Source organism: Phyllobates terribilis, unplaced genomic scaffold (assembly GCF_046119375.1).
Source record: "Phyllobates terribilis strain yellow unplaced genomic scaffold, ASM4611937v1 Scaffold_7__3_contigs__length_470593459, whole genome shotgun sequence".
Taxonomy (NCBI): domain Eukaryota; kingdom Metazoa; phylum Chordata; class Amphibia; order Anura; family Dendrobatidae; genus Phyllobates; species Phyllobates terribilis.
The window spans coordinates 210,795,724-210,823,016 of NW_027362767.1; the positions used below are offsets into that span (position 1 = coordinate 210,795,724).

The 27,293-nt window shown below is 41.0% G+C and overlaps 1 protein-coding gene across 2 annotated transcripts in view; it reads right to left on the reverse strand.

Moving 5' to 3' along the window:
- Positions 1–2,794: 2,794 nt before the first annotated feature.
- PAPPA (pappalysin 1) overlaps positions 2,795–27,293 on the reverse strand; it is a 461,556-nt gene continuing 437,057 nt past the window's right edge. For both annotated transcript variants that reach the window (XM_073639720.1, XM_073639719.1), the window contains exons 19-22: positions 25,995–26,107; positions 18,019–18,090; positions 16,359–16,457; positions 2,795–9,701 (exon numbers count right to left, since the gene is read on the reverse strand). In XM_073639720.1, the coding sequence (XP_073495821.1) occupies positions 9,597–9,701; positions 16,359–16,457; positions 18,019–18,090; positions 25,995–26,107 (389 nt within the window). In that variant the 3' untranslated portion in view covers positions 2,795–9,596. The remainder of the gene's footprint in view (positions 9,702–16,358; positions 16,458–18,018; positions 18,091–25,994; positions 26,108–27,293) is intronic.

Below are 27,293 nucleotides of genomic sequence, written 5' to 3' on the forward strand. Positions count from 1 at the left end.
TTACAGGCTGGGGGTCAGGATGGAGGGCATTATTACAGGACGTGGGACATTATTACAGGATGGGGTCAGGATGGAGGACATTATTACAGGACGTGGGACATTATTACAGGATGGGGTCAGGATGGAGGACATTATTACAGGACGTGGGACATTATTACAGGACATGGGACATTATTACAGGACATGGGACATTATTACAGGAAGGGGGTCAGGATGGAGGACATTATGACGGGACGTGGGACATTATTACAGGATGGGGTCAGGATGGAGGACATTATTACAGGACGTGGGACATTATTACAGGATGGGGGTCAGGATGGAGGACATTATTACAGGATGGAGGACATTATTACAGCACATGTGACATTATTAGAGAACATGGGACATTATTACAGGACGTAGGACATTATTACAGGATGGAGGTCAGGATGGAGGACATTATTACAGGACGTGGGACATTATTACAGGACATGGGACATTATTACAGGAAGGGGGTCAGGATGGAGGACATTATTACAGGATAGGGGTCAGGATGGAGGACATTATTACAGGATGGAGGACATTGTTACAGGACGTGGGACATTATTACAGGATGTGGGACATTATTACAGGATGGGGGTCAGGATGGAGAACATTATTACAGGATGGAGGACATTTTTACAGAACATGGGACATTATTACAGGCTGGGGGGCATTATTACAGGACGTGGGACATTATTACAGGATGTGGGACATTATTACAGGCTGGGGGACATTATTACAGGATGTGGGACATTATTACAGGCTGGGGGGCATTATTATAGGATGTGGTACATTATTACAGGCTGGGGGGCATTATTACAGGACGTGGGACATTATTACAGGATGTGGGACATTATTACAAGATAGGGGTCAGGATGGAGGACGTTATTACAGGACAGAGAACATTATTATAGTTCATGGGACATTATTACAGGGCGGGGGACATTATTACAGGATGTGGGACATTATTAATGGATGGGGGTCAGGATGGAGGACATTTTTACAGAACATGGGACATTATTACAGGCTGGGGGTCAGGATGGAGGGCATTATTACAGGACGTGGGACATTATTACAGGATGGGGTCAGGATGGAGGACATTATTACAGGACGTGGGACATTATTACAGGATGGGGTCAGGATGGAGGACATTATTACAGGACGTGGGACATTATTACAGGACATGGGACATTATTACAGGACATGGGACATTATTACAGGAAGGGGGTCAGGATGGAGGACATTATGACGGGACGTGGGACATTATTACAGGATGGGGTCAGGATGGAGGACATTATTACAGGACGTGGGACATTATTACAGGATGGGGGTCAGGATGGAGGACATTATTACAGGATGGAGGACATTATTACAGCACATGTGACATTATTAGAGAACATGGGACATTATTACAGGACGTAGGACATTATTACAGGATGGAGGTCAGGATGGAGGACATTATTACAGGACGTGGGACATTATTACAGGACATGGGACATTATTACAGGAAGGGGGTCAGGATGGAGGACATTATGACGGGACGTGGGACATTATTACAGGATGGGATCAGGATGGAGGACATTATTACAGGACGTGGGACATTATTACAGGATGGGGGTCAGGATGGAGGACATTATTACAGGATGGAGGACATTATTACAGCACATGTGACATTATTACAGAACATGGGACATTATTACAGGACGTAGGACATTATTACAGGATGGAGGTCAGGATGGAGGACATTATTACAGGACGTGGGACATTATTACAGGACGTGGGACATTATTACAGGATGGGGGTCAGGATGGAGGACATTATTACAGGACGTGGGACATTATTACAGGACGTGGGACTTTATTACAGGATGGGGGTCAGGATGGAGGACATTATTACAGGATGGAAGACATTTTTACAGAACATGGGACATTATTACAGGCTGGGGGGCATTATTACAGGACGTGGGACATTATTACAGGCAGGGGGGCATTATTACAGGATGTGGGACATTATTACTGGCTGGGGGGCATTATTACAGGACATGGGACATTATTACAGGATGTGGGATATTATTACAAGATAGGGGTCAGGATGGAGGACGTTATTACAGGACAGAGAACATTATTATAGTTCATGGGACATTATTACAGGATGTGGGACATTATTAATGGATGGGGGTCAGGATGGAGGACATTATTACAGGATAGGGGACATTATTACAAGATTATTGACATTACTGTATGTGGCCAGAATGAGTAACATATATTATTGGTTTATGGTAGCAAGTAGGGAGATATAATTACTCTAAAAGGCCAATTGGGAGACAATATTACTGTATGGGGGCTATTGCCAGACACCTCCAATTGCAGAAGTAAGAAAAAAAAAATCAACATCAACTGTGCAGAAAAGTTGTGCCTTCCCTTTCCACATTAGATGTTCACCCAACAATCATGTAATGGCTGCTGTTACCTTTACATACAAGTGAACTTATTTTTGCAGATGTATTCCCATGTGAACCAGCAACATTTTGTTGATGTGTGTGTTTTATGTTGCAGATCATATTTATTCCTCTTAGTACCTGGTTAGTAAATGACCCCTTTCATAATATAACATATGGAGACAAATCCAAAAGAATACATCATGTGAACTCAGCCTTGTGTGTGATTTTGATGGTAACACTTGACACGAGATCTTTGTGAAATAAAACAAAAAAATAAATAAAAATAAAAGATCCTTCGACATAAATGTTCACTGTAAATTGAAAGACATGACATTATTAAACATAACTTTATTTATATTATTTTTGGTGGTAGTGTCCCTTTAAGAACATATCAGCATTGCATGTAAATGAAGTATCATACACTAATGGCTGAATCCAAATGTTAGCTTTACCATGCAATGGCACATTGCATATGCGCAGATACTAATCGGAAAGCTATTGGTGGGAGATTGTCTTGTAAATCCGCCAGAGTTTAACACCATTTTAATAGAAAAAAAAAAACAACAAAAACCTGGATCATTCCATAAAACCTTTACCTCTCGTAACAATTAGGTAATCTAAATAGTTAAATAATAGAATTACAAAGTAATATACATTACCATACAAAGTATTTGAACAGAAAAATATGATTTTTTTTAACATTTTTTTTTTTTAATTTCGACCTGTGTCCAGTATGTGAGTAATGAAAAAAAACAAAAAAACTCATGACATATTGACAAAAATAATATTTAAAAACTGTATTGAAGGAAGTAAAAATAACTTAAAAATAACATTGTGTAGATATAAATTAAATGTATGACATTCTTAATAAATAAGCTCTACTATTTACATCTTTATATATTGCTTGAAGGTTTTCAGTTATATATATATTTTTTTTCTCGAACATTAAAAAAAAAAAAAAAAAAATACGACAATACGGAGCAGCACAAAAGTACACATGAGGTGTGGAAGGGAGAGGATGAGGAAGGAGAAGGAGGGTGAACGATACCATTACAGTAGGTTACGGAGACAGGTTCTCAAGAAGAAGGTCGGTACTTCAGTTTTTTTTGTTCGTGACTCAAAAAAAAAAAAAAGACGTTTAACAGGTTTCTATTACATCACAAATAAAAGATTTCATTCAAAGACATAAATAAGGAAGAGCGGTTTCCATAATCGACGTAGATTCCATTTCTTCTGAGGAGGTCACAGTTTGGATACGGAGCCTTAGCATGTAATATACAGCGAGGGGGGCCTGACTGCGTTCACAAGGCCGAGGTCACACACGCACGCACGCTCACACATATAGTCGTTTCATAAAATTCTTGTGTAGTGAATACGATCTTCCATCTGCTGGTGTAGACTAGAATTGACCTTCCTTCTAAGCTAAAGTTTCAGTATTCTGATCTCTTTGATTCCCATCTTAATTCCCCCGTATCATGCACATAAAAAAGTAATTACTTCTTCAGTCTACGTGGCCTAATCTCAAGCTTCCAGCATCTCCAGCTTTGGTCCACCATTTGGGACAATCTTTGTTTCTATGCCTTAGGAAGCCAAGGGTTCATCATACGGGAGAGTCTTGGCTCAGGACCAACACTCTACAAGCCAAAGTAGAGAGCGACAGCTTTTGCTCTAGTGGACTTGAACCATCCATCTTTCCCTGGGGGGGGGGGGGGCTCTACTCCTAGAGTTCTCAAACAATATATTCAATTTCATACAAAGACATGTCCCATCAAAAGGCACATTAAAAAGAATCTGTCAGCAGGATTTCAGCTCTTTGTAGCTCTTTCAAAGACAAGTCCAGCAATATCTTTACATAGCCAATCCGTTGCTCTGTTACTGAGAAATCAGCGTTTGAATCGATATGCAAATGGTAGATCTAAAGCCTCTGTCACTCCAGCTCTATTCCCGCCCAGCACAGCCTCCATATTAAGACAAGTCCAACAATACCTTTATATGGCCAATCTGTTCCTCTGTTACTGAGAAATCAGGGCTTGAATTGATATGCGAATGGTTTTGGTAGATCTTATGACGCCTCTGTCACTCCAGCTCTATTATCCGCCCAACACAGCCTTCTCCTGCATGACTGAGGGCTCCTTTGCCAGTAGTCACAAAGCATAGAGGCTGCCAGGCCAGCAGAAGGAGGTGGCGCTGGGCGGGTAATAAAGCTGCCTTGACAGAGATTTCAGATCTACCCATGGTCCTTCAGCCTGATTTGACTATCTATTCAAATGCTGATTTCTCAGTAATGGAGGAACAGACCGGCCCTGTAAAGGTAGTGATGGACTTGTCTTTGAAAGAGCTGCATGTGCATATAAACTGTTTGGGGGTGAAATCCTGCTTACAGATTTCATTTAAGGAGAATATATCCGACAAACAGCACAACATGGAACAACGTATAGCATCTAACTCTATGGTCCGGTTTCATCAAGACCGACAATTTTCATGCTGGTCTTGATGAGGATGGGTGCAGGAGTCAGATGCTCCTGATTCATTCACTGCGGTGTGCGCCACTCCACAACTCAGTGACTGGAGTAAGATTTATGGCGTAAGGAACGCCACAGCTCCACCTATTTTGGTGGAGCTTTGAAAACCTGGTGCCAAAAGTTGCAAATTGTTTGCCCAACTCCGCGTTGCACAAAAAAGTTATATCTCTTCAAACCGATTCACTCTAGAAACGGTTAGATGGATGAGGGCCTTTGTGTCACAATATTGACTCCTGCACACAAATCTATCTGTTCTATAAAACCTTATTCTGCTGTAGATTCCAAAGAAAATATTAACAGCGGAACTGATGTGATTGTTGACAATTGCAACCAGCAGAATTGTAAATGAATTTACTGGGAGGGCCTTCGGTACGCCTCGTCTCACCCCAGCTCTGCCCACTGTGGCAATGCTGGCCAAAACTGGAGTGAAAATGCCAAAAGTCAATTATTATTTTATTTTTGCACAACTTTATATAGACATCTGAAAGTGTTATGTGCCAGAATTCGAGCAAATACACCTTCAGAAATTCGGAACCTATAAATTGTGTTTTCGGGACGCACAAACTTTTAATGCTTCAAAACTGAAGTTAATAGAAGGTTGATAGAAGCTATGACGCAGTTGACTCCCTATTGGTGACTGACGTCAGCAAGATTTTTAACTCTTTGGCTGTATAAAAGGAGGAAGGGGACTAGGAGCTCTGTTATGGTGCCTCGACCCATAGGGAGATATATTATGAAATCGTAACCTATTTAGAGTAAGGCTAGGGGTTACACAGAAACTCTGTAAACCAAGAATAACTTATTACTGTATTTTGCAATTGTATAAAAACCCTTTATTAACTGATAATATCTCTACATTTTTCATCGTGCAGTAACTACTAATATTTATCAACAGATGTCCATGGGTCAATCTCTCAGATAAGTAGCCAACCATGCAATACAAAGATGGGCAAAGTCTACTAGAGCGAGAGACTTTGAGTTTCTCATTGCTCTTAGTAGTAAGAGCGGTGTCCTTTGTAGGCACAGGGAAAGGGGGGGTTTACATAAGACGACCCCTTTACCAAAGAAGGTATTTTAAGTTATTGTTAGTTCTTCTTATCAACTGCTATTCCCAACCATATAACCAGCTTGTAACTGTTTATTCGCGAGGTCTGTTCGCTCATCCATTCATATCACTCCTGTGTTCATTCAAAACAACCACTCCTTTGTTATAAGCTGTGAAATGGAGCTAATGCACACACACACACACACACACACACACACATATATATATATATATATATATATATATACAGTACCAGTCAAAAGTTTAGACACATCTTTTCGTGAAATGATTTTCCTTCTTCCTATCAGAATGTTCTAATTGTAGATTCACACTGAAAGCAGCAAAACCATGAACATACATGGAAACAAGGATTAAAGAAACACATGTGAAACCAACCAGAATACTAATTAAACCCTAGATTCCTCGATGCAACCTCCTCGAACTAACCTACTCTGATGACAGCTTTATACTCCATTGGTGGTCTCTCAAACCTCACCTGTAATAGCTAACAATGAACAGGTAAGCCTCATCTAAAGCTGATTTATAGAATCACGGGGTCTTCAGAAAGTATTTGTGACCATCAGGTGTGTTTTTCAGAGGCAGTGTTGGTGCACAGCTCCATGCAGTGCTGAGCTCTTTTCGACAACTGCTTTAAGCCAGACTATGGCAAGTATAATTCAACTAAATAAAGAGAAATGACAATCCACCATTACTTTAAGACACGAAGGTCATTTAATCCAGAAAATTTCCAGAATCTGGAAGGTGCAGTCATGGAGACCATAAATCACTATGATGAAATTGACCCTAATGAAGACCACCCCAGGAAAGGTTGTCCAAAAATTTCTTCTGCTGCAGAGGATAAGTTCATCAGAGTTACCATGTTTTTGTGAAATGCAGAAAAGATGAGCAGATGATTTCTACAAAGGTCGCACTCACCGTTAAATATGGAGGAACAGGAGTGATACTGTGACCATGCTTTGCTGGTGACACTGTTGATTAATTTCAAATACAAGGTAGACTTACCCAGCATGGCCACCACATTCTTCAACAACAGCTCATCAGAAATGCATTTAGTGGGACCATAATTTATGTTGTAACAGGTTAATTACCAAAATATCCCTCCAGGCTATGTTATTGCTACATGACCAAGACAGATAAGGATGGAGCGATGTGCCAGATGATATGCCCTCCACAATCACCAATGGAGTTGGTTTGGAATGAGTTGGTCCACAAAGTGAAAGCAAAGCCGCCAACAAATGCGCAGCACCTCTGGGAACGTCTTTGGTCTGTAAGAAAGGCATGCTGATGCTTGAGAGAATGCCGAGGGTCTGTGAAAACCGTCATCAGGGTTAAAGGTGGGCAATTTGTGGAATCAAATGTTTAACATGTATTCTGGTTTATTGCACAGTTTTCCTTTCTCTTTTTTTCCATATTTGCTCTTTTTTTGCTCTTGCTGCCTTCAGTCTGAATCTGCAATGTGCACATTCTAATAAGAAGAAGGAAAACCAGTACATGAACAGGGGTGTTTGAAATTATAACTGGTATCATACATACATATACACACACGTATCTTCATACATTGTTCAATATGGCATATCAGGTTATAGTAGTGCGTATAGAATGGCCCAATAAAGCAGGTTCTAGGTAATTTTTGAATATGCTAGCAGCAGCCATAAAGAATAGCAATGAATGACTGAGGTGGAGTCCAGTAACTGGAGTTTAGTAGATTACTGGTTCAAAAAAAAAAAAAGCAAAAAGCACATGTAATATTTTATAACACAAATGAATCTCACACACTGGGAAGGATACACAAGATGAATAAACATGCGCTTAGCCATCTCCACGCAGGCAGGGTGGGTATATAGCTCTCTTTGCAACTACCTACATTACGTCCCTTTAAAAACATATACTTTGCATCTTATTTTTTTTGACCATGCAGTTTAAAAAATATAGTTGCAAAAATGTTATAATTTTTTTCTTCTAAACACAGGGGGGAAAAAAAAAAAAGAACTAAACAAATCTGACAGTTCAAGCTAGTGAAATTGAAACCAGAAAGGAGGTAGCTGAAACCTGCTCTGAAAACACCCTCAGGGAATGCCCTAATCCTTCAGGGATTGAAGAGGTAAAAAGCTGCCATCTTAAAAGGACAATCCTATCTCTTTTGCCACAAGACCTCAGGAAAATATTTCTTGCCTACACACAGTGCTTTAACAAATGGACGCTCATCATTCAGCAGCAGCTAGAAATTGACATTGTACCCCAAACTCAACGGAGACTTCTCAGCAGCATACGGTAAGCATCATCGTGCTAGACTGGCCCTCCGATACTATTTCATAACGGCACTGTTCGGGCTATTATAAAACATTAAAAAAAAGAAACAAAATACACGGTTGTAATCCCAGCCTTATCCACCATTGGTCTACTCAAGAGTTATGAGCTCCCGATGTACACGTTTTATGTTTCACAAAGCAAACGTATTGACTTATTGTAAAATGATAATAGCTAGCATGTAATTAACAAATAAGACAGTAAAAGAAAAAGGAACCATGCTGATAAAAAACAAAAGCATGAAAGAAAAAAAAAAACCTCGAAGAAATGAGTAAGGGCAGTGTTCTCAAGGAAAGAAGAAATCCAACAACAACAAAAAAAAACTCTTCATGGATTCAACCCTAAATATAATACTGATAAAACCCACTTAATTTTCGAGACCATCTACGACCCAGGTTTAGTAATGAGCAGCTGTTCGGAGATTCCACTGTCAATCTAGCATCGACTCTACAACTACTAACATCTTCATGCTAGACATTACCAGGAGGTTCTAACCCATCTCAAAGTAGATGATCGCTTGGTCCCTGTCAATCGTTTGTAAGGACGAGGCCTGAGGGTGGCAGGCTAAAGACGAGATTTAAGGCAGACTGGTTGTTTCGTTTGATTTCAACTTGACCTGACACAGTAAGGAGAATGGCTGTATGGGACATAGCAGCAGGAATAGCAGCAACAGTTATGCTCAAACAACTAGTGTTGGGTTTTGGTGGCAAAGGGATAAATGATGTATGTCTGTTATAAGGCAGTTAGATGTCATCCCTAACAGACCTTCCAACAAGAAAAGTGCACAGCTCAAGGTTTGATGAAGAAACTCTAAAGCTTGCATCAACTGCAAACCTAAACATCATCTTCTAGTTTCATCTGTCGCTCCTGTTTCGCCTTTCAAATCTTCACAGTCTACCATCTGCATGGGAAAAGGAGGACTGAAATGTCCAGTCTAGCTGTCCAAAAAATCAATGTGTTTATGGCTTGTTTTCTTCTTTTTTTTTCTTTTTTTTGTCTTCTTCTGGCCATACCACAGCTTAACACTATGATTTCTGTGTTTGTTCTTTATGGCATTTGAATCATAATGCATCAATCGCAGCACTTCATTTATATAGAAAAAATGTCAGACTGGTCAGGATGTGATGGTTTCTTATGGAGAAACGCGATCCAGTTCAGCAGCTAATATAAAAATAACAGAGGGAATGTGATGTGTTTTCCAGTCTGCCATCAGTTGTGGTCATACGAACTGGACAGAATACTATCCATGGTTTGGGCTTTGAGTATTTGGATTGTTTTCCTTTGCATTGGGGTCCAGGCATGCACACTTCTCCTGTATATCACAGCCAGCGGGAAATGGAATTACCTGTGAAGAATAGGACATAGAAAGGTTAGGTGAAACGTAATTTATTCAACTAATAGGAAAAAGGAGTGCAAGAGATCTGTAATGTTCAACTACACAACAACTAGTAGTATTGTAACCAACTGTGGACTTCAGTGGAAGAGTAATTGTCATGGAATCATCCAAGAACAGAAGGAACTGCACTTCAGATGCAATTAAAGAAACAAGCTTTACTTAGGTCATCAGGGTCTGAAGTAGATGTAGATTTTGGACCTCTTAGGGTCCTTCTTCATGCTCTGTAAGCAGTTATGGTGTCAGCTGACGCATGATCCTTCACTCTGCCTTATACCTACTCGAAGAGACTGAAGAAGGACCTTCAAAGGCTTAAAACATTACAAAGCTACAACATTCTTAGATACTTTGATGACCCGAAGGATGCTCATTATTATAACTGCAACCAAAGTCTGGAGTCTACTTTCTTCTCTTCTTGATAAATGTAGTGGAATTCCAATCTTCGGCATTTATGGCATATGCGCATCGGCTTGTTCGGCTCTTTCTATAACTCCAATAGAGTGCAGTTTGCAAGTGCAACCGTCATTTCATCCAACTCTGTGGACACTCAAGTGACCAGGAATTAGTGAATAGAGAGTCAAATGACCAGGGATGGAACCTACACTTATGGGTCATGTATGGCTTAGCCTGTGGATATATTATAAATGCTGAAAGGGATACATTCAAGTATAGAAGTTATCACCTAACCATGAGACAAGAAATGACTTCCCGATCACTGGAGGTTGGATTGCTGGGACTCCCATCATTTTCAAGAACTAGGGCTCTACTAAATGAAGCGGTGGTCATTCACGCACAATGACGCTCCAAAGACCAGTCGAATACAGCACTCGGCTATCTCTGGTGGTCCCATTAGGTATGACTGGAGTGGCAGTCGGCATGCTCAACCAGTGCACCATTGAAATGCCCCAGTTCTCAGGATCAATGGGGGTGCTAGCGGTCAGACAACCAGTAAGCATGAAGTTACGAGCTTGAGACAACCCCATTAAGATGGAAACACCAACTCGATTTAACTACAATTGATTGATATCATATTTTTCAAATATATAAAGAGTGTAAAGTATTTAATGAACCAAGAGGCATGTAATAATACTGTTAATTTATTATGGTGTAGTGTAGTAAAGTTATGAAAAGCGATATTACAAGGTAGCATCCGAGTTAAATGTCTGTTTGAGTCTAGTATTTGGAAGGGAGTGGACAATAAAAATGTTTTATTGAGGTAATAATACTTAAAGCGGATCTATTACCAGGTTTTAGCTATTTAATCTGAGAGCAACATTATGTAGGGGCAGAAACAATGTGCCACTTAATTGGCTATTTGTTGCAGTTTCAATAAAATCATAGTTTTATCAGCAGGAAATTATCACAAGATGACTAGTTGTCTCGTGCCATGTAGTCCTCTTGCTTTGTCTAACCCTGCCCCACCATGGATTGGTAGATTTCTGCCTATGCACAGTGTACATCTGCCAATCAGGGGTGAGAGCGGAGTTATACAGAGCTCAGCATTCAGAGAACTGGTAGATATGCAGCAGATAAAATTGTGATTTTATCAAAATTGCAATAAGCAGCCCAGTAAGGGACACAGAGCTGGAATCAGGGTCTCTGTCCCTACATCACGCTGCTCTCAAATTATACAGCAACAACCTGCTGATAGATTCCCTTTAAGGAAAGATAGCATTTCAGAGGGAAAATACTTCCTACCCTTAAAAAGAACTATCATATTTTGCAGACTATAAGACCATAAGATGCACCCAAAATTTTGGGGAGGAAAATAGGAGAATTTTTTTTGTTAAGTAAAATGGTGGTGTGTCTTATAGTCTGATTTTACGGTAGCTTACCGGGTGACGCGGCCCGGTGGAACGGGGTCACAGGAGGTAGGGTAGCTGCTGCAGTTGGCCAGCGGTGGCAGGAGTGGGTCGATGCTGTGGGCCCCAAGCTGGGAGGTGGGGGTGTCCTGGCGGTGCGAGGCTGCGGGCCCTCCTGGGATTTCAATCCGCGAATGCGCCATTTTCCCAAAGCCGACTGCAGGGAAATCAATGGGAAGGGAACTCCGCTCACCGCTGAAATTTTAGGAAACCCCAGGGCGCGTAGCCTTAAACCGCTGGGACACCCCCTCCTCCCAGCACAGGGCCCGCACCATCGCCCCACTCCTGCAGCAGCAACCCTGCCTCCTGTGACCCCGCTCCACCGCAGCCCTCCTCCCGTAAGCTACATTCGGATTATAAGACGCACCCCTATTTTCCTTCCACATCTGGGGGGAAAAAGTGCGTCTTATAATACGAAAAATACAGTATATACTCTCCCTTGCCCATTCGACAGTCTGTAATATCTGATATTAGATAGAGGTCCTAAAGGGATTTTAGCGTACATCCAAGTGCAGAAGTAACATTTTCAGTTCAGACAGTGTGTCATCATTTTAAGTCATTTTCCACTTTGCCCAAAAATGACTCTTTTTTCATGTATTGAGAATTTTTTTAGTCATTTTCCATTTACAATTACAAACTGCTTCACTTCTTGTCTTCTCAAATTTAAGATATCACGGTAATCTTCCCCCCCACCTGTCAGGAAAAGTCTGATGATCATTCCATTTCGGTAACACATTCCTGACATATATGAGCACATCTTGTATTATAAAAACACGTCTCATCCACGTCCTTTCGCACGTTCCTCAGTACAAATCTGCAGATTACTGTGTGGTCTTGAAAAACTAAAATTTCTGGAACAGAAGACAATATTCTGTTTCTCATTTATCTTTGTCTATAAGGAATCCCTCTGCAAACAAGAACTCTCCAGCAGATACGCCCTTACAGAAAGAAGTTTAATAGAAAACATGCAGTGCTGGTAGTAAACACTGATATTCCGTCCAAGTAAAAAATGACCATACTTTAATCCAACCTCTTCCAAAGAAAGAAGCAGCTCTGGGCTGCCTGGAAGCTGACAGAATGGTTACAGATGCAGGTGCTTTATAACATTGCCAATTGGCAGCAATTCTATTGACATTCACAATTTTCTTTGCTTCTATTTAGTGAAGATACATAAAATTCCAATTAGAAAGAAAAGTTAAATGGTTGCAGAATGAGAAGTTGATAAAAATTTTAGGTTATCATGAGATGCATGCAGAAGACCCTTCTCGAGTGACGCGTACATGGAAAATGACTACACCCTTCAAAGGAGTCTCTTCTGGTCTAGCGCTTGATGACTGCAGACATACAGTACAGACCACAAGTTTGGACACACCTTCTCATTTAAAGATTTTTCTGTATTTTTATGACTATGAAAATTGTACATTCACACTGAAGGCATCAAAACTATCAATTAACACATGTGGAATTATATACTTAACAAAAAAGTGTGAAACAACTGAAAATATGTCTTATATTCTAGGTTCTTCACAGTAGCCACCTTTTGCTTTGATGACTGCTTTGCACACTCTTGGCATTCTCTTGATGAGCTTCAAGAGGTAGTCACCGGAAATGGTTTTCACTTCACAGGTGTGCCCTGTCAGGTTTAATAAGTGGGATTTCTTGCCTTATAAATGGGGTTGGGACCATCAGTTGAGTTGTGCAGAAGTCTGGTGGATACACAGCTGATAGTCCTACTGAATAGACTGTTAGAATTTGTATTATGGCAAAAAAAAAAAAGCAGCTAAGTAAAGAAAAACGAGTGGCCATCAAATCTGGATGAGTCCAAATTTGAGATCTTTGGTTCCAACCACCGTGTCTTTGTGCGACGCCGAAAAGGTGAACGGATGGACTCTACATGCCTGGTTCCCACCGTGAAGCATGGAGGAGGAGGTGTGATGGTGTGGGGGTGCTTTGCTGGTGACACTGTTGGGGATTTATTCAAAATTGAAGGCATACTGAACCAGCATGGCTACCACAGCATCTTGCAGCGGCATGCTATTCCATCCGATTTGCGTTTAGTTGGACCATCATTTATTTTTCAACAGGACAATGACCCCAAACACACCTCTAGGCTGTGTAAGGGCTATTTGACCAAGAAGGAGAGTGATGGGGTGCTACACCAGATGACCTGGCCTCCACAGTCACCAGACCTGAACCCAATCGAGATGGTTTGGAGTGAGCTGGACCGCAGAGTGAAGGCAAAGGGGCCAACAAGTGCTAAGCATCTCTGGGAACTCCTTCAAGATTGTTGGAAGACCATTTCTGATGACTACCTCTTGAAGCTCATCAAGAGAATGCCAAGAGTGTGCAAAGCAGTCATCAAAACAAAAGGTGGCTACTTTGAAGAACCTGGAATATAAGACATATTTTCAGTTGTTTCACACTTTTTTGTTAAGTATATAATTCCACATGTGTTAATTCATAGTTTTGATGCCTTCAGTGTGAATGTACAATTTTCAAAGTCATGAAAACACAGAAAAATCTTTAAATGAGAAGGTGTGTCCAAACTTTTGGTCTGTATTGTACATTTGTACTATTAAGACCCTAGTGGACCTATCTAGGCTTACAGAAGATTGATCTTCCTACAGAGCGTTCATTCATCAAGTCGCCATGGCTCGAGACCGAGCTGAAGGCCGTAAAATAATAAATAATACAGATAATAATGAAATAATTAATCTGAATGGGGCGTTAATCTTGCCATTGTTTAGCACCGATTGTTCTGATGACCATCGGGTGGCTTGGGGCTGATGACATGCCTGGTGCATTGGTGAGGAGACCTGGTATAAAGTATCAAAAGCATGCTCTATGTGGTCTGGATGCCTGCATGGTCCTAGTTTTGGAAGCCTTGCTACATTGGTGAGGTCAGTGCTGAGGACAAAAGGACTTAAAGATGCACTCCCAGTTTTTTCATTCTTAAATAGCTGCACCCCTCACCTATTGTCTGTTACACTCTGCACTACTCTTTTATACTTCATACTTATTATGTAGTTCAATCTCCTGTTTTCTTCCCTTCATCTTCCATCTTGATTCCTTTCTTTCATCCTGCATGTTACTCCACTATGCTCTACTATAAATTCCAACTACATCAGTACAGCATCCCATAATCAGCTAGAGCCTGTATCATCTTTCTGTGTTGGGAAGGCACTGGGATTATCCTTTCTTCTCTATTCTGCTAAATAAACTAATAGACTCTAACTATACAGCAAGGGAGGTGGAACTGTGATCCACATTATATCTGTGTGACAGGCACTGTGCAGTCATCATCATTATCTGTGATACTGGCTTCTATACTATTCCCCACCATAGAGAACTTCAGGGATACAATTTATGCAATTGCATCATACAGGTAGTTCTATTGACTCAAATGATGACCCCTTTGTGATCACACGACCTAACTGAAGTGAAGTATACCATTAATTTCCAGATAAAAAAGAACAAACAAATAAGGTAATACTATATGAGTTATGTATTGTGAGAACTAGTGACAGGATGAATTAAAAAACAAACAAGTGGAGTGTTACTTTAAAGTGTGGAGAGAGCCAGGCTTTCTGTCCCTAAGGAGTGTGAGTAGTAACCTTATTGGGGGTGTTATTGTATTATTGTAGTAGTGGTGAGGGAGATAGTCTCCCCCTGACACTAAAAAGGGTTAAAAGCATGTTCCTAAAGTTAGAACCCTCTGGGGCTGCAGTTTGGTCCAAGTGGGGTTAACTGTGACAGGCGGCCCAGTAGAGGGAGGGGGAACTCAGTGCTAGTGTCTAGTGCAGGAAGTGAGCACAGTCAGTAGTGTGCAGTACTGCAGAAGAGCTAGCAGGCTCTATGGGGGCTGCTAGGGTAGATGTGGGCCTAGTATCCTGAATAGTGGATCACCAGATAAAAGAATCCCTCCACAAGAGTCCCCTTAGCCGGCCTGGGAACCTCGAGAGAGTCGTCGGGGACCTAGGGGCACATTCTGTCTGCAGGCCTGCAGAAAAAGTTAGGACTCAAGCCTAGGATGTGGAGAGAACTAGGATCCAGATATACTGTCTTTGGTGAGGAAGATTCTCTAGGGATGGAGAAGAAAGCAACAGAGATGCTTCACCTAGATTGGGAACCAGGGCTGAAGTTGTATCCAGTACCTGTGGGAAAGATGACAACCCATTGGGCCTTATCCTTTATACCTGCCTGTAAATACTGCCAGTTACCAAGTAAAGTTCTAGTTGTTGTTACGAACTCTGTGTCCTCTGAATTCATTGCTGCCCTGTTTCCTGAAGAGGAATCCCTGGAGTCAGAAGAGGCCGGATAGCGAGAAGTAAGTGGAAAACATCACATACACTGCAGCACCCCAGAGCGAGTACACACTTTGTCTGTAGGGTGCCAAAGCGAGTATGGGTTACAGCTCGCCCACGACTACCTCGCTGCGGCACCTTACATTACCAGTGTGAGACATGTAACGACTGACAGTCTGCTCTCCTGATCTACTTGTCTCATACTGGTAACACCCCCTTTCATTTACAATAATCTCTAAAGGCAGATTATCAGGGAGATCTATGTCCAGCCCATAGATCTTAACAGCTCATTTACATATTAAGAAATTAGAAATTATTACTCAGGCCATGAATGTCAAGTGTGTGAAGCTGGCCTTAGGGACAGAACAACTATTACACCAATGGGCACAGAAATACAATAAATAAATGAAAATATGTAACAATGATAAAAAGTTGAATTTTACCATTTTTGTCTTAACCGTAGACGGACAGCAATCTCCTCCATCATAGTCACAAAAAGCCCAGTTGTTACCCCCGTCACAATAATTGTCGGCAATAAATCGCTGAAATAAAACAAATGTATCATGAAGAATCGTTACCTGTGATGCCAATACTTTATTACTTAAATATTTGAAATGGAGTTGGTCAATCCAAACTAACAATATGACTTAAGCACGCAGCCTTGGAGGGGATGTAGCCCTTGTAATACTCGCACCCTAAGGCTGGGGTCACACCAGCTTATGACAAAATCGGTCCGATTTTCATCCAGAAAAGTGGAAAGATTTTTTCTTACTTGTCATCCGTGTACGATCCGTTTTTCACAGCAGCTATTATTCATTTACAGTTTCCTATGTTACAGAATTGTAAGGTATCTGTGAAAATCAGATGTCACTCTGATGGTCCATATGGCATCCGATTTCGGAGTGAATTTGCAGCATGCTGAATACAGCTGAGAAACAAAACGCCGATCTGCATGGCCTAACTGAATAACATTGATCCGAGTGCAGCCCCTTTATCGGATTTCACTCGTCTGGTTTATACGCTCGTGTGACTGAGCCCTTAGTGCTCGAATCGCTGCCTTCCTTCTGAAGAAACTGAAGTTTAATCAAATTAAGGGGAACCTGTCATCTCGCTAAAATACTGTTTACCTGCGGATTTAGGTTTCATTTGCAAGTAAATAGGGTTACAATGCCAGGGCTGCCTTACTGAAAATACAGCTATCCAGAGAAAATGAAAATGGGAGCGCCAGCTTTCAGTCATAGGGGCATGTACGGAGCGGCTACAGTCATCGCTCACAGCACCATTCACTGTACTCTGAGTGGCGACTGTAAGCACTAATGGGCACTTTGATTGACAGTTTGCCCTGTAGTATGTGACTGAAAGCCGGAGTCTCCCGGTAGGAAATATGTTTATTCTCCTGATAACAGCATTTTCAATAAGGTGACAGGGCAGCATTGGGACGTTATTTACCTGCAGATTAACCCTATATTTACAGTGTTTTCCGAAGTGATAGGTTCTTTTTAATTAATTAGGCTCCTCAATGCACCCTTCCTCCTATGGGTTCTGCATGTCCCCGCCTCCCAGCCTCATTTATTCTATTGGGTTTGTGTACACTGCAGATATTTAACAGACTTAACAACCCATGTATACATTTGGATGCGATGCATTGGTGCCGTTCCTAACAACACTGCAAACTTTAAGGGCTCGTTCACACAAGCGTACAACTCGGACGAGTGCAATGTGAGAAAAAAAGGGATTATATTCAGACCAATGTTATCAATGAGGCCATGCAGGTTTGTGTATTTTTTTTTCTCAGCTGTATTCAGAGTGCTGTGATTTCACTCTGCAATCTGATGGGTGCAAGAAACAAAATCGGATGCCATACGGACCATCAGAATGGCATGCGATTTTTACGGATATGCTGCAATTCTGTAGCATAAGAAACTAAATGGTTGAAAGCTGCTGAGTAAAAAAAATGGATTGTACATGGAAGACAAGTTAGAAAAAAATCAACCCACTCTCCTGGATGAGAATGACACCGATTCTTTATACGTCAGTGGGAGCGAACCCTTCGGCTTCAGAGTATGTTTCATATACTTTATCCATCTGTCTCTGTCTTCTTACCTCACACCTCTTGATGCAGTGAAGTTCTTCTGGGAGTGGATACCATTCCTTTCTTCCAGTGCATATAATTTTCTATAAAAAAGAACATTTATTATGTAACAGTCAGAGTCACAGATAAATGAGGTAAAACTACTCCTTATACTTCAGTAATTTTGATTAAAACTAGGGAAGCAAAATACATTACCAATAAATATACGGAACATTTCACTGTCATATTAATATAAAACTAAGAGCTAAATCACAGAGTATGAAGACTATGCTACTTGACATCATTTGCAGTAATTACAATGGAAGGCATTGGCCGTCATTTTTAGGACTGCAGTTAGTCAGGTGCTTGTATGATCAGAAACAAATTTAGTACCTAATGCAAAAAAATTCATGTGTAACTGGAAAGTATAACAAGTTTCATAAGTTTATATGTGGTGGACAGTTTTAGGATTCTCCGGTCCCTTGGGACTGATCAGCCTCAGCAATGGCTGTGCCTTGAACTGCAGTTCAGCCCATTTGTTGCAGGAGCAGGAGCAGGTTGGATCTCCGGCTGTCAGACAAAGCCAGGGACTCTGGACAGAAGGCAGAAACTGATTATTACTGCTTCTGTCTTCTCTATTGTCGGCTACACAGTACTTACTAAGTGCTATGTAGTGAACAGAAGTATTGGCTCTGCAGATGTTTCTGTATGACCTGGAGATCACATGATCGCTGGGTCTCTGCTGGCATAGCAGACCTTCAGGGTCCTAGCAGTGATGGAGGAGAGAGCTTCAGGCGATGCTCCCTCTCTCATCATGATGCAGCGGACGCGATAATGTCACTTCATCGCGCGCCACGCTGTGCCGGACAGTGGAGCTGTTGAGGAGACACGCTGCAGAGACCGGAGCACCAGGGGAACGGGGAGAGGTGAGTATTGCATTTATTTATTTTTTAAATCAGTGAGTAAGTGGTGGCCATAATACTGGAGGACTATGGGGCTGCATTGTACTCTTTGGGGCTACACTGTATACTATGGGGCTGCACTGTACTCTATGGTGTGGCTGCATTGTACTCTATAGGCCTGCATTGTAGTCTATGGGGCTGCACTGTACTCTATGGTGTGGCTGCATTGTACTCTATGGTGTGGCTGCATTGTATTCTATGGGGCTGCATTGTACTCTATGGGTTGGCTGCATTGTACTCTATGGGGCTGTACGGTACTCTATGGTGTGGCTGCATTGTAGTCTATTGGGCAGCATTGCACTCTATGGTGTGGCTGCATTGTACTCTATAGGGCTGCATTGTAGTCTATGGGGCTGCACTGTACTCTATGGTGTGGCTGCATTGTACTCTATGGTGTGGCTGCATTGTATTCTATGGTTCTGCATTGTACTCTATGGGGCAGCATTGTACTATATGGGGGCTGCATTATACTATATGGGGGCTGCATTATACTCTATCAAGGACTATAGGCTGTGTATTATACTGCATGTACTATATTGGGGCTGCATTATACTCTATCAAGGACTATGGGGAATGCATTATACTGTACAGAGGACTAGGGGATGCATTATACTATAAGGAGGACTATGAGCAATGTATTATATTATATGGAGGACTATGGGGCTATGGGGAGTGTATTATACTATATGGAGGACTATGGTGATGCAGTATACTATATGGAGAACTATAGGGCACATTATACTATATGGAGGACTATGGGGAATGTATTATACAATATGGAGGACTATGGGGAGTGTATTATACTATATGGAGGACTATGGGGAGTGCATTATACAATATGGAGGACTATCGGAGTGCATTATACTATAAGGAGGACTATGGGGAGTGTATTATACTATTTGGAGAACTATGGGGAGTGTATTATACTATATGGAGGACTATGGGGAGTGCATTATACTATATGGAGAACTATGGGAGTGCATTATACTATAAGGAGAACTATGAGGAGGGCATTATACTATATGGAGGGCTATGGGGAGTGTATTATACTATATGGAGGCCTATGGGGAGTGTATTATACTATATGGAGGACTATGGGGAGTGCATTATACCATATGGAGAACTATGGGAGTGCATTATACTATAAGGAGGACTATGGGGAGGGCATTATACTATATGGAGGACTATGGGGAGTATATAATACTATATGGAGGACTATGTATGGGGAGTGCATTATACTATATGGAGAACTATGGAAGTGCATTATAATATGAGGAGGACTATGGGGAGGGCATTATACTATATGGAGGACTCTGGGGAGTGCATTATACTATATGGAGGACTCCGGGGAGTGCATTATACTATATGGAGGACTATGGGGAGTGTTTATACAATATGGAGGATTATGGGAGTGCATTGTACTATATGGAGGGCTATGGGAAGTGCATTATACTATATGGAGGACTATGGGGAGTGTATTAGACTATATGGAGGACTATGGGGAGTGTATTATACTATATGGAGGACTATGGAGTGTGCATTATACTATATGGAGGCTTATGGGGAGTGTATTATACTATATGGAGGACTATAGGGCACATTATACTATGCAAAGGATTATAGGGCACATTATACTATATGGAGGACTATGGAGCACATTATACTATGCGGAGGATGATAGGGCACATTATACTATATGGCGGACTATGGGACACATTATACTATGTGGAGGACTATGGGGTGTGTATTATACTATATGGAGGACTATGGGTTACATAATACTATATGGAGGACTATGGGGTGCATTATACTTAACGAGCAAAATGCTGCCTATTCATTGAATGATTGGATTGTTTATGCCAGAACAAAAATCATTGTTCTCAGCAGCACATCGCCGGTGTAGACTGCAGATGTGCTGCTGATAACATGATACTGTATGGGGACAGATTGATCTTCTAGTGATTGTTTGGTACCCATCATTCTTCCTTAGCTGGTGTAAAGAAGCCGGGAAACAAGCGTCGAATGACTTCAATATTGTCGATCACGCTCGTTTAACAGCCTGAACTCAGCACATGTAAAGAAAACTGAAATGTTTCTGTGTGATGGTGCAATATGTGAGCATTTGGGGCCTCACTTGCCCAGAGCCCCACTTTGTCTAAAATCGGCCCTGTCTGCAAATGACAGCTGGCACAACAGGGGGCTGTTTTCCCCTGTAACTGGGGTTCCCATAAATGCCCCAGTTACAGTGGTTAAAAATGAACAATTAAAGAAGAAAAATATTCTCCAAAGATCTTTTATGATCTCATAGAGGACAGACTATATAATAAATAAAAACACGTGTAAAGCATCTGCAAAGAATAACAAAAAAAAGTAATAAAAAATAAAGTCTAAATGATAAAAAAACTGACAATATTTATTTTAAATATAAGATACATGTATGTATATATACATATAAAAAGTAAAAGAAAATAAACAAAAAACTAAACAGAAAATTCATTTTCTCTGTATCTGTGTTGCAATATATATATATATATATATATATATATATATGCATATATATTATACAATAATTTATGTGTATCCTAAGCCAGCACTAAAGAAAAAAGAATTTGCCCTGCATAAAACAAAAAAACATACAGCCACGTCAGTGAAAAATTAAAAAAAAAAAGATGGCTGCTGAAAAAAAGCGTTGCAAAAACAGAAAAAAATTGGACAGTCCTTAAGGCCCGTAGAGCCTTGTTTTTAAGGGATTAAAGTATATTTGTCAACACTAAGAATTCACATCCCTTTAAGAAATGCAATTAAATGTGCCGCTTGATTCTCTCATGTTTAGTGCAACATTTCAATCCCAAGGTGGCGAAGGACGCGCTCCTCTGCAATGACGGCCATGTTGTGTGCACTGTGCATCTTTATACAAATGGATATATTAAATATATGTGTTGTTCATGATTGGCATGGTATATGGGCCCTGCTCATTGCACATCTCCTTATACCAAACCATTATCACTAAGTTTCACTGGTAAATGGAACATATCCACACTCAGTACTGGAAGACAATTTCCCTTGGCTTCCCGTTTGCATCTGACCATCAGACAATCTCTCTTTCCTCTTTTTTTTTTTTGCAGAGACTGAATTTGTATTTGAATTGCTAATAAAAATCTCTAAGCCTGTAAGAATTTCGGGAATGCATTTGTGATTTTTTCCGTAGATGGGGTGATATGAACGGTTTATACTACGCGTATGGGACACAATTCATGCCTGTATTTATACTGTACACGTGGAGTAGTGCCTACTGTGGACCTTAGCCTGTCCTCTTATCCCTCGATTTATTAGGACTTTAGTTTAGTAAAAACATGTTTTTTTTTAATCTAATAAATAAATGGTAAAAGGTATTTTGGCTTTGTATGTAATAACGTGTAATTATGGTGAACATGTTTTTTCATGGTACAGTACCTACATATTGTGGCATGATGTTCTCCTGCTATCTCTGAATGTATCTCAGCACCTTACAGATTACGGCTTCTCCAACATTCTAGGAGCTGGTGTCTCTAATCCCATCGAAAAGAGATTATTAGGATGAAGATACAGAGGTATTATTGAAGAAGGGTTAACCAATACACCACCATATGTGTATGAAAGGGCTTCGCCTGATTCAGACAATATGACCCCTTTATATCTGATCAGTGGAGGTCCAACTCACGCCACCTCTGCCGATCAGCCTTTTGAAGGGGGATCATAGAAGGAAACTCTAAAGTATACATGGTATTAGTCACCAGAAAATATCATGTTTCTTTTAAAGAAGCACTTCCATGAAGGTTTTTTTCACTAAATCTATGCATACGTGCATGTGGTATAGTGTATGTGTAATAATATACTCACCTACTGCCGTTTTCTTTGGTGTCCAGCGCTGTTCTTCTCCTCTTCTCAATGACGTCACTGCTCTGCAGACACTCCGGGTCATGCTGCGCTCTGCATGACCCAAAAGTGGCTTTTACAATGTAAGTCTATGGAGCATCAGAATAAGGTTCCATTGGCTTGCATTGTAATAGAGCGTAGAGCGAATTGGCTAGTCTCGAGCGCTGACGTCAATCAGAAAAAGAGCTGAACGGCACTGGATACAGAAGAAGATGGCAATAGGGAATATATTAACACACTGACCCTATACTGCATTTATATACGTACACATTTAGTGGAATAAAAACTTCATGGGAGGGCTTCGTTAAGCGGGCCACACACATTATCTGTCGGCTGAATGATGGTGTGGTAAAATGTTTGGCCGGCATCTTAGCCGGCTCTCCTATGCACAGGGACACTAACTTGGCCGAACGCTTCTGTATTCTTTATGAAAGAGCAACTGCTAGACATGTTTCGGTAGAACTACAGGACTGGCAGATATTGGACATGCTGGATCATTAACTCCCCCAACAATCAATTGTCCGGGGATCCCATACACATTAGATTGTTGGCTGAACCCTCGGCAAGATCAGACGACATTAGTTTAAAGTGTATGGGGGGCTTAAGTCTACTGAGTCAGGCAGGTCCTATTTAAGTGGTTTCTTGATTGAGAACAGGTATGTCAGTAATCAAGCCTATGTGTGGCTAGGGAAATTGAACTCAGCTTCCCAAAGATGTGATAAACCACAGTTCGTTTATGATTTAAGGAGTGTGGGGGCAATCACTTTTTTACACAGGATCCTGTAGGTCTGGATTTCTTTTTCCCTTAATAATAAAGACCTTCCTTTAAAAACTGCATTTTGTGGTTACTTGCGTTATCTTTGTCTAATATTTAAATTTGTTTTGTGATCTGAAACATTTAAGTGTGAAAAACATGCAAAAGAATAAGAAATCAAGAAGGGGGCAAACACTTTTTTTCACAACACTGTATATATTTTTGTATTTTAGTCCAAACTTTAATTTAGGCCAAAAAATTCTTTATATTGACATATAAATATCTAAAAACTGGGAAAAGATACGTGAGAGCACTCAAAACGCATAAATAGAACATGAACGGCTCCCTACTAAAGTGTCTTGCAGCTCGGTGTTCCAGATAACAATTCTGTAGGAGAGGATGTTAATGCAAGTGTAGCTTTCAGACTCCGACTTCTTTCAGAGATGTCAACGAAAAAATTAATAGACCCCATGACACATAATAAAAATAAATGTCTCCATATTACTAAAAATGTGGATTATAAACTCCACTCCAGGGTAGAAGTTGTGCATCTTATGTATCTTTTCCGGCACTTGTTCTGATGATGCATGGACATATACACATACGGTGACTATTTAGCTCTTATGTCTTAGTAGTAGATATTGCAGTGGATTATATTTAGTACTTAATCACTGAAATTGATATGCCCTTTATGAGTCAGACATACCACCACATCACTAATTCTCTGGAAGAGAATAGAATAAATGAGAACAAGTAAGGTCAGCGAAGAGGGTGTCTCCAGACGGCCCGTGATGCATTATAACTCCCTTCGCGACACAGCGAGTTGCACCTCATTTATTTTCATGCAGCCACTCAAACTGTCCTATGTCTGAAAGTAATAGACCTCAGATCCTGGTATAAGATGACATCAGCATTGTAAAACAATCTAATTCCATCATTAGATTTAAAACTATGCCAGGTGCCACTAGGATTTATGACAACTCTGTATCTTCTAAATACGCCACTACGTCATCCCTTGCCATGCTTTAGGTTACAGAAAGAAAGTTTGCAATAAATCCTTCGCTTTTGTTCACAGAATAACTTTATTAATGTTTCTGCTGTATAAATTTTCCAGCGTTGAGTGTGGTATGGAAAAGTTGAGTGGCCTTCAGGTTGTTCCCATAAGTGACGTTGCATCAGACTGGTATCACACGTTCGATATTCAAGATCCATTATGGACCACGATATGTAGACTGACCCAAACTCACATCTACGCTTTTGAGGTTGTGGAGTTTGGTTCAGGAGACAGGAGACGTGATTGGTCCATATATTGCTGTCTGTACTCGGACCATGAATGTTGGCCTTATAGTGACATAATGTCATGTGTCTGAATCGTTCAGTGCCTGTAGACTAAAGTGATGTGTAGTTGGTGATCACATAAAATAATCAACACATGGAACGATGGGGGCCGGTCTACAAAAATTAAGTTATATGTTAGATGTTTGATCACTGGGGATCCAACAAGAGGGTCCTTCTCCCATCACCAAAATGGGCGTCCTTAGTTCCCTGTCTGAATGGAGCGGCTGTTGTACATGAACATCGCAGTTCCATTTTTTGTCCCTGGGATTGATGAAGATAGCCATGTGTGAATGGAGCGGCTGTTGTAATGAACACTGTAGTCCCATTTTTTGTCTATGGGACTGTGACTGATGAAGATCGCCATGTGTCACACTTAGTTATCTCCATTAGACCCAAAAACCATGAATAGAACAGCAGAGTTCACATGTGCCGGACACTCTTTTCAAACAGAGACACAGGACTCCCATTCTTGTGATTGATTAGGTCCTAGCAGAGAGATCCTCAGCAATCAGACACATATCACCTATCCTGTAACTAGTGATAAGGCGTAATTGGAGGACAACGCCTTTGACACAATTTACCATAAATTGGATGCCCTGGGGCTGGAATAGCCCTCCTACTTTTCTACCCCTGAATATAGTTAAAGGACAAAAATTAGCTCTATTGGTGGAAATTTTACACCTTACTGTGCTGTGCATCAATTCTTCCAGAACCATCTACTCAAAATACACCATATCGGTTGTAATGGACTTATAAGCTGTTTCTATGTAAGACACTACATTACCAGTTGGATCCAAAGTGACACAATAATAGGAAAGAAAATTGGCAGTAAACTGAGCCTACAGAGGACCATACATAGCCAAGTGTCAACATGTTGGAAAATCTCTAAGACATTGACCAATTACTTAACTTTTCGTTGTTGAAAATATGCAGGATTTGAACCACCAACCCAACCATGACACCATCTGTTGCTGGCATAGCATTCAAAATAAAAGATAACCTTTCTTATATAAAAATATGTTAATTAAATGAACTTTACCTGCACCCTTTTTGGATTCATCCAATGCTGTAAGTTTCTTTCGGTCACATTCGGAGGCATTATGACGACTTCCTTCTTCTCATCCTCCAAACAAGTGACATTGCATTCGGCTCCTTTTAAGCAGACAAAATATAGAATGAGACACTTTTGTTTGTATAATATATGTTGTCATTTAAGTCATGGTAATATTCAGTGTCTCTAAAAACTTCCATCTAACTTAGGTCTTTTCCATATCCCATATACCGTATTTTGCTGACCATAAGACGCTCCCCAAATTTTGGGGAGGAAATTAGGAAAACATTTTTTAATAAAATGGTGGTGCATCTTATAGTCCGCTTTTACAGTAGCTTACCGGGGGGCAACTGCGGTGGAGCGGTGGAATGGGGTGCCAGGGGGCAGGTTCGCTGCTGCAGGAAGCTGCACTGATTGAGATCTCGGGAGACGAGATCTTGGGAGCCAGGATCTCAATCTGTGTTTTCGCCGCCTCTGACGGCCATTTTCCCGAGGTCCACTGCAACGAAAACGATGGGAAGTGTGGGGACTCCGCTGACATTTTCTGAAAGCCTGGGGCCTGATGCAGCCTTGCACTGCCAAACCCCCGCTCCTCACAGTCTAGGGCCCGCAGCATCGCCCCACTCCACCCACCATTGCCGTCAGCTTCCTGCAGCAGCAACCTTGCCTTCTGGAGCCCCGCTCCACCGCAGACACCCCCTCCCGGTAGGATACATTCGGATTATAAGATGTACCCCCTTTTCCCCCCTAAATTTGAAGGGGAAACGTGCGTCTTACAATCAGAAAAATGCAATACTTGCTATCACCTGCTGATATACAGAACTGTGGGAAAGTTTCAGGCAGGTGTGGATAAAATGTTGCAAAGTAAAATGCTTTCATAATAAAAGTGTTCATAGTTTATTTTAATCAATTAACAAAATGCAAAGTAAATGAAAGAAAAATCTAAATCACATCGATATTTGGAGTGACCGCCCTCTGCCTTCAAAACAGCATCAATTCTTCTGGGTACACTTGCACTCAGTTTTTGAAGGACTCAGCAGGGAGGTTGTTCCAAACCCCTTGGAGAACTAATTACAGATCGTCTGTGGATGTCGCTTATGAAAACCCTTCTGCCTTTTCATGTGAGCCCACATAGACTCAGTGATCTTGAGATCAGGGATCTGTGGAGGCTGGATCATCACATCCAGAATTTCTTGTTCTTCTTTAAGCTCAAGATTAATATTAATGACATAAGTTGTACTCTATGTTTGGAGTCATTGTCCTACTGTAGAATAAATTTGGAACCAA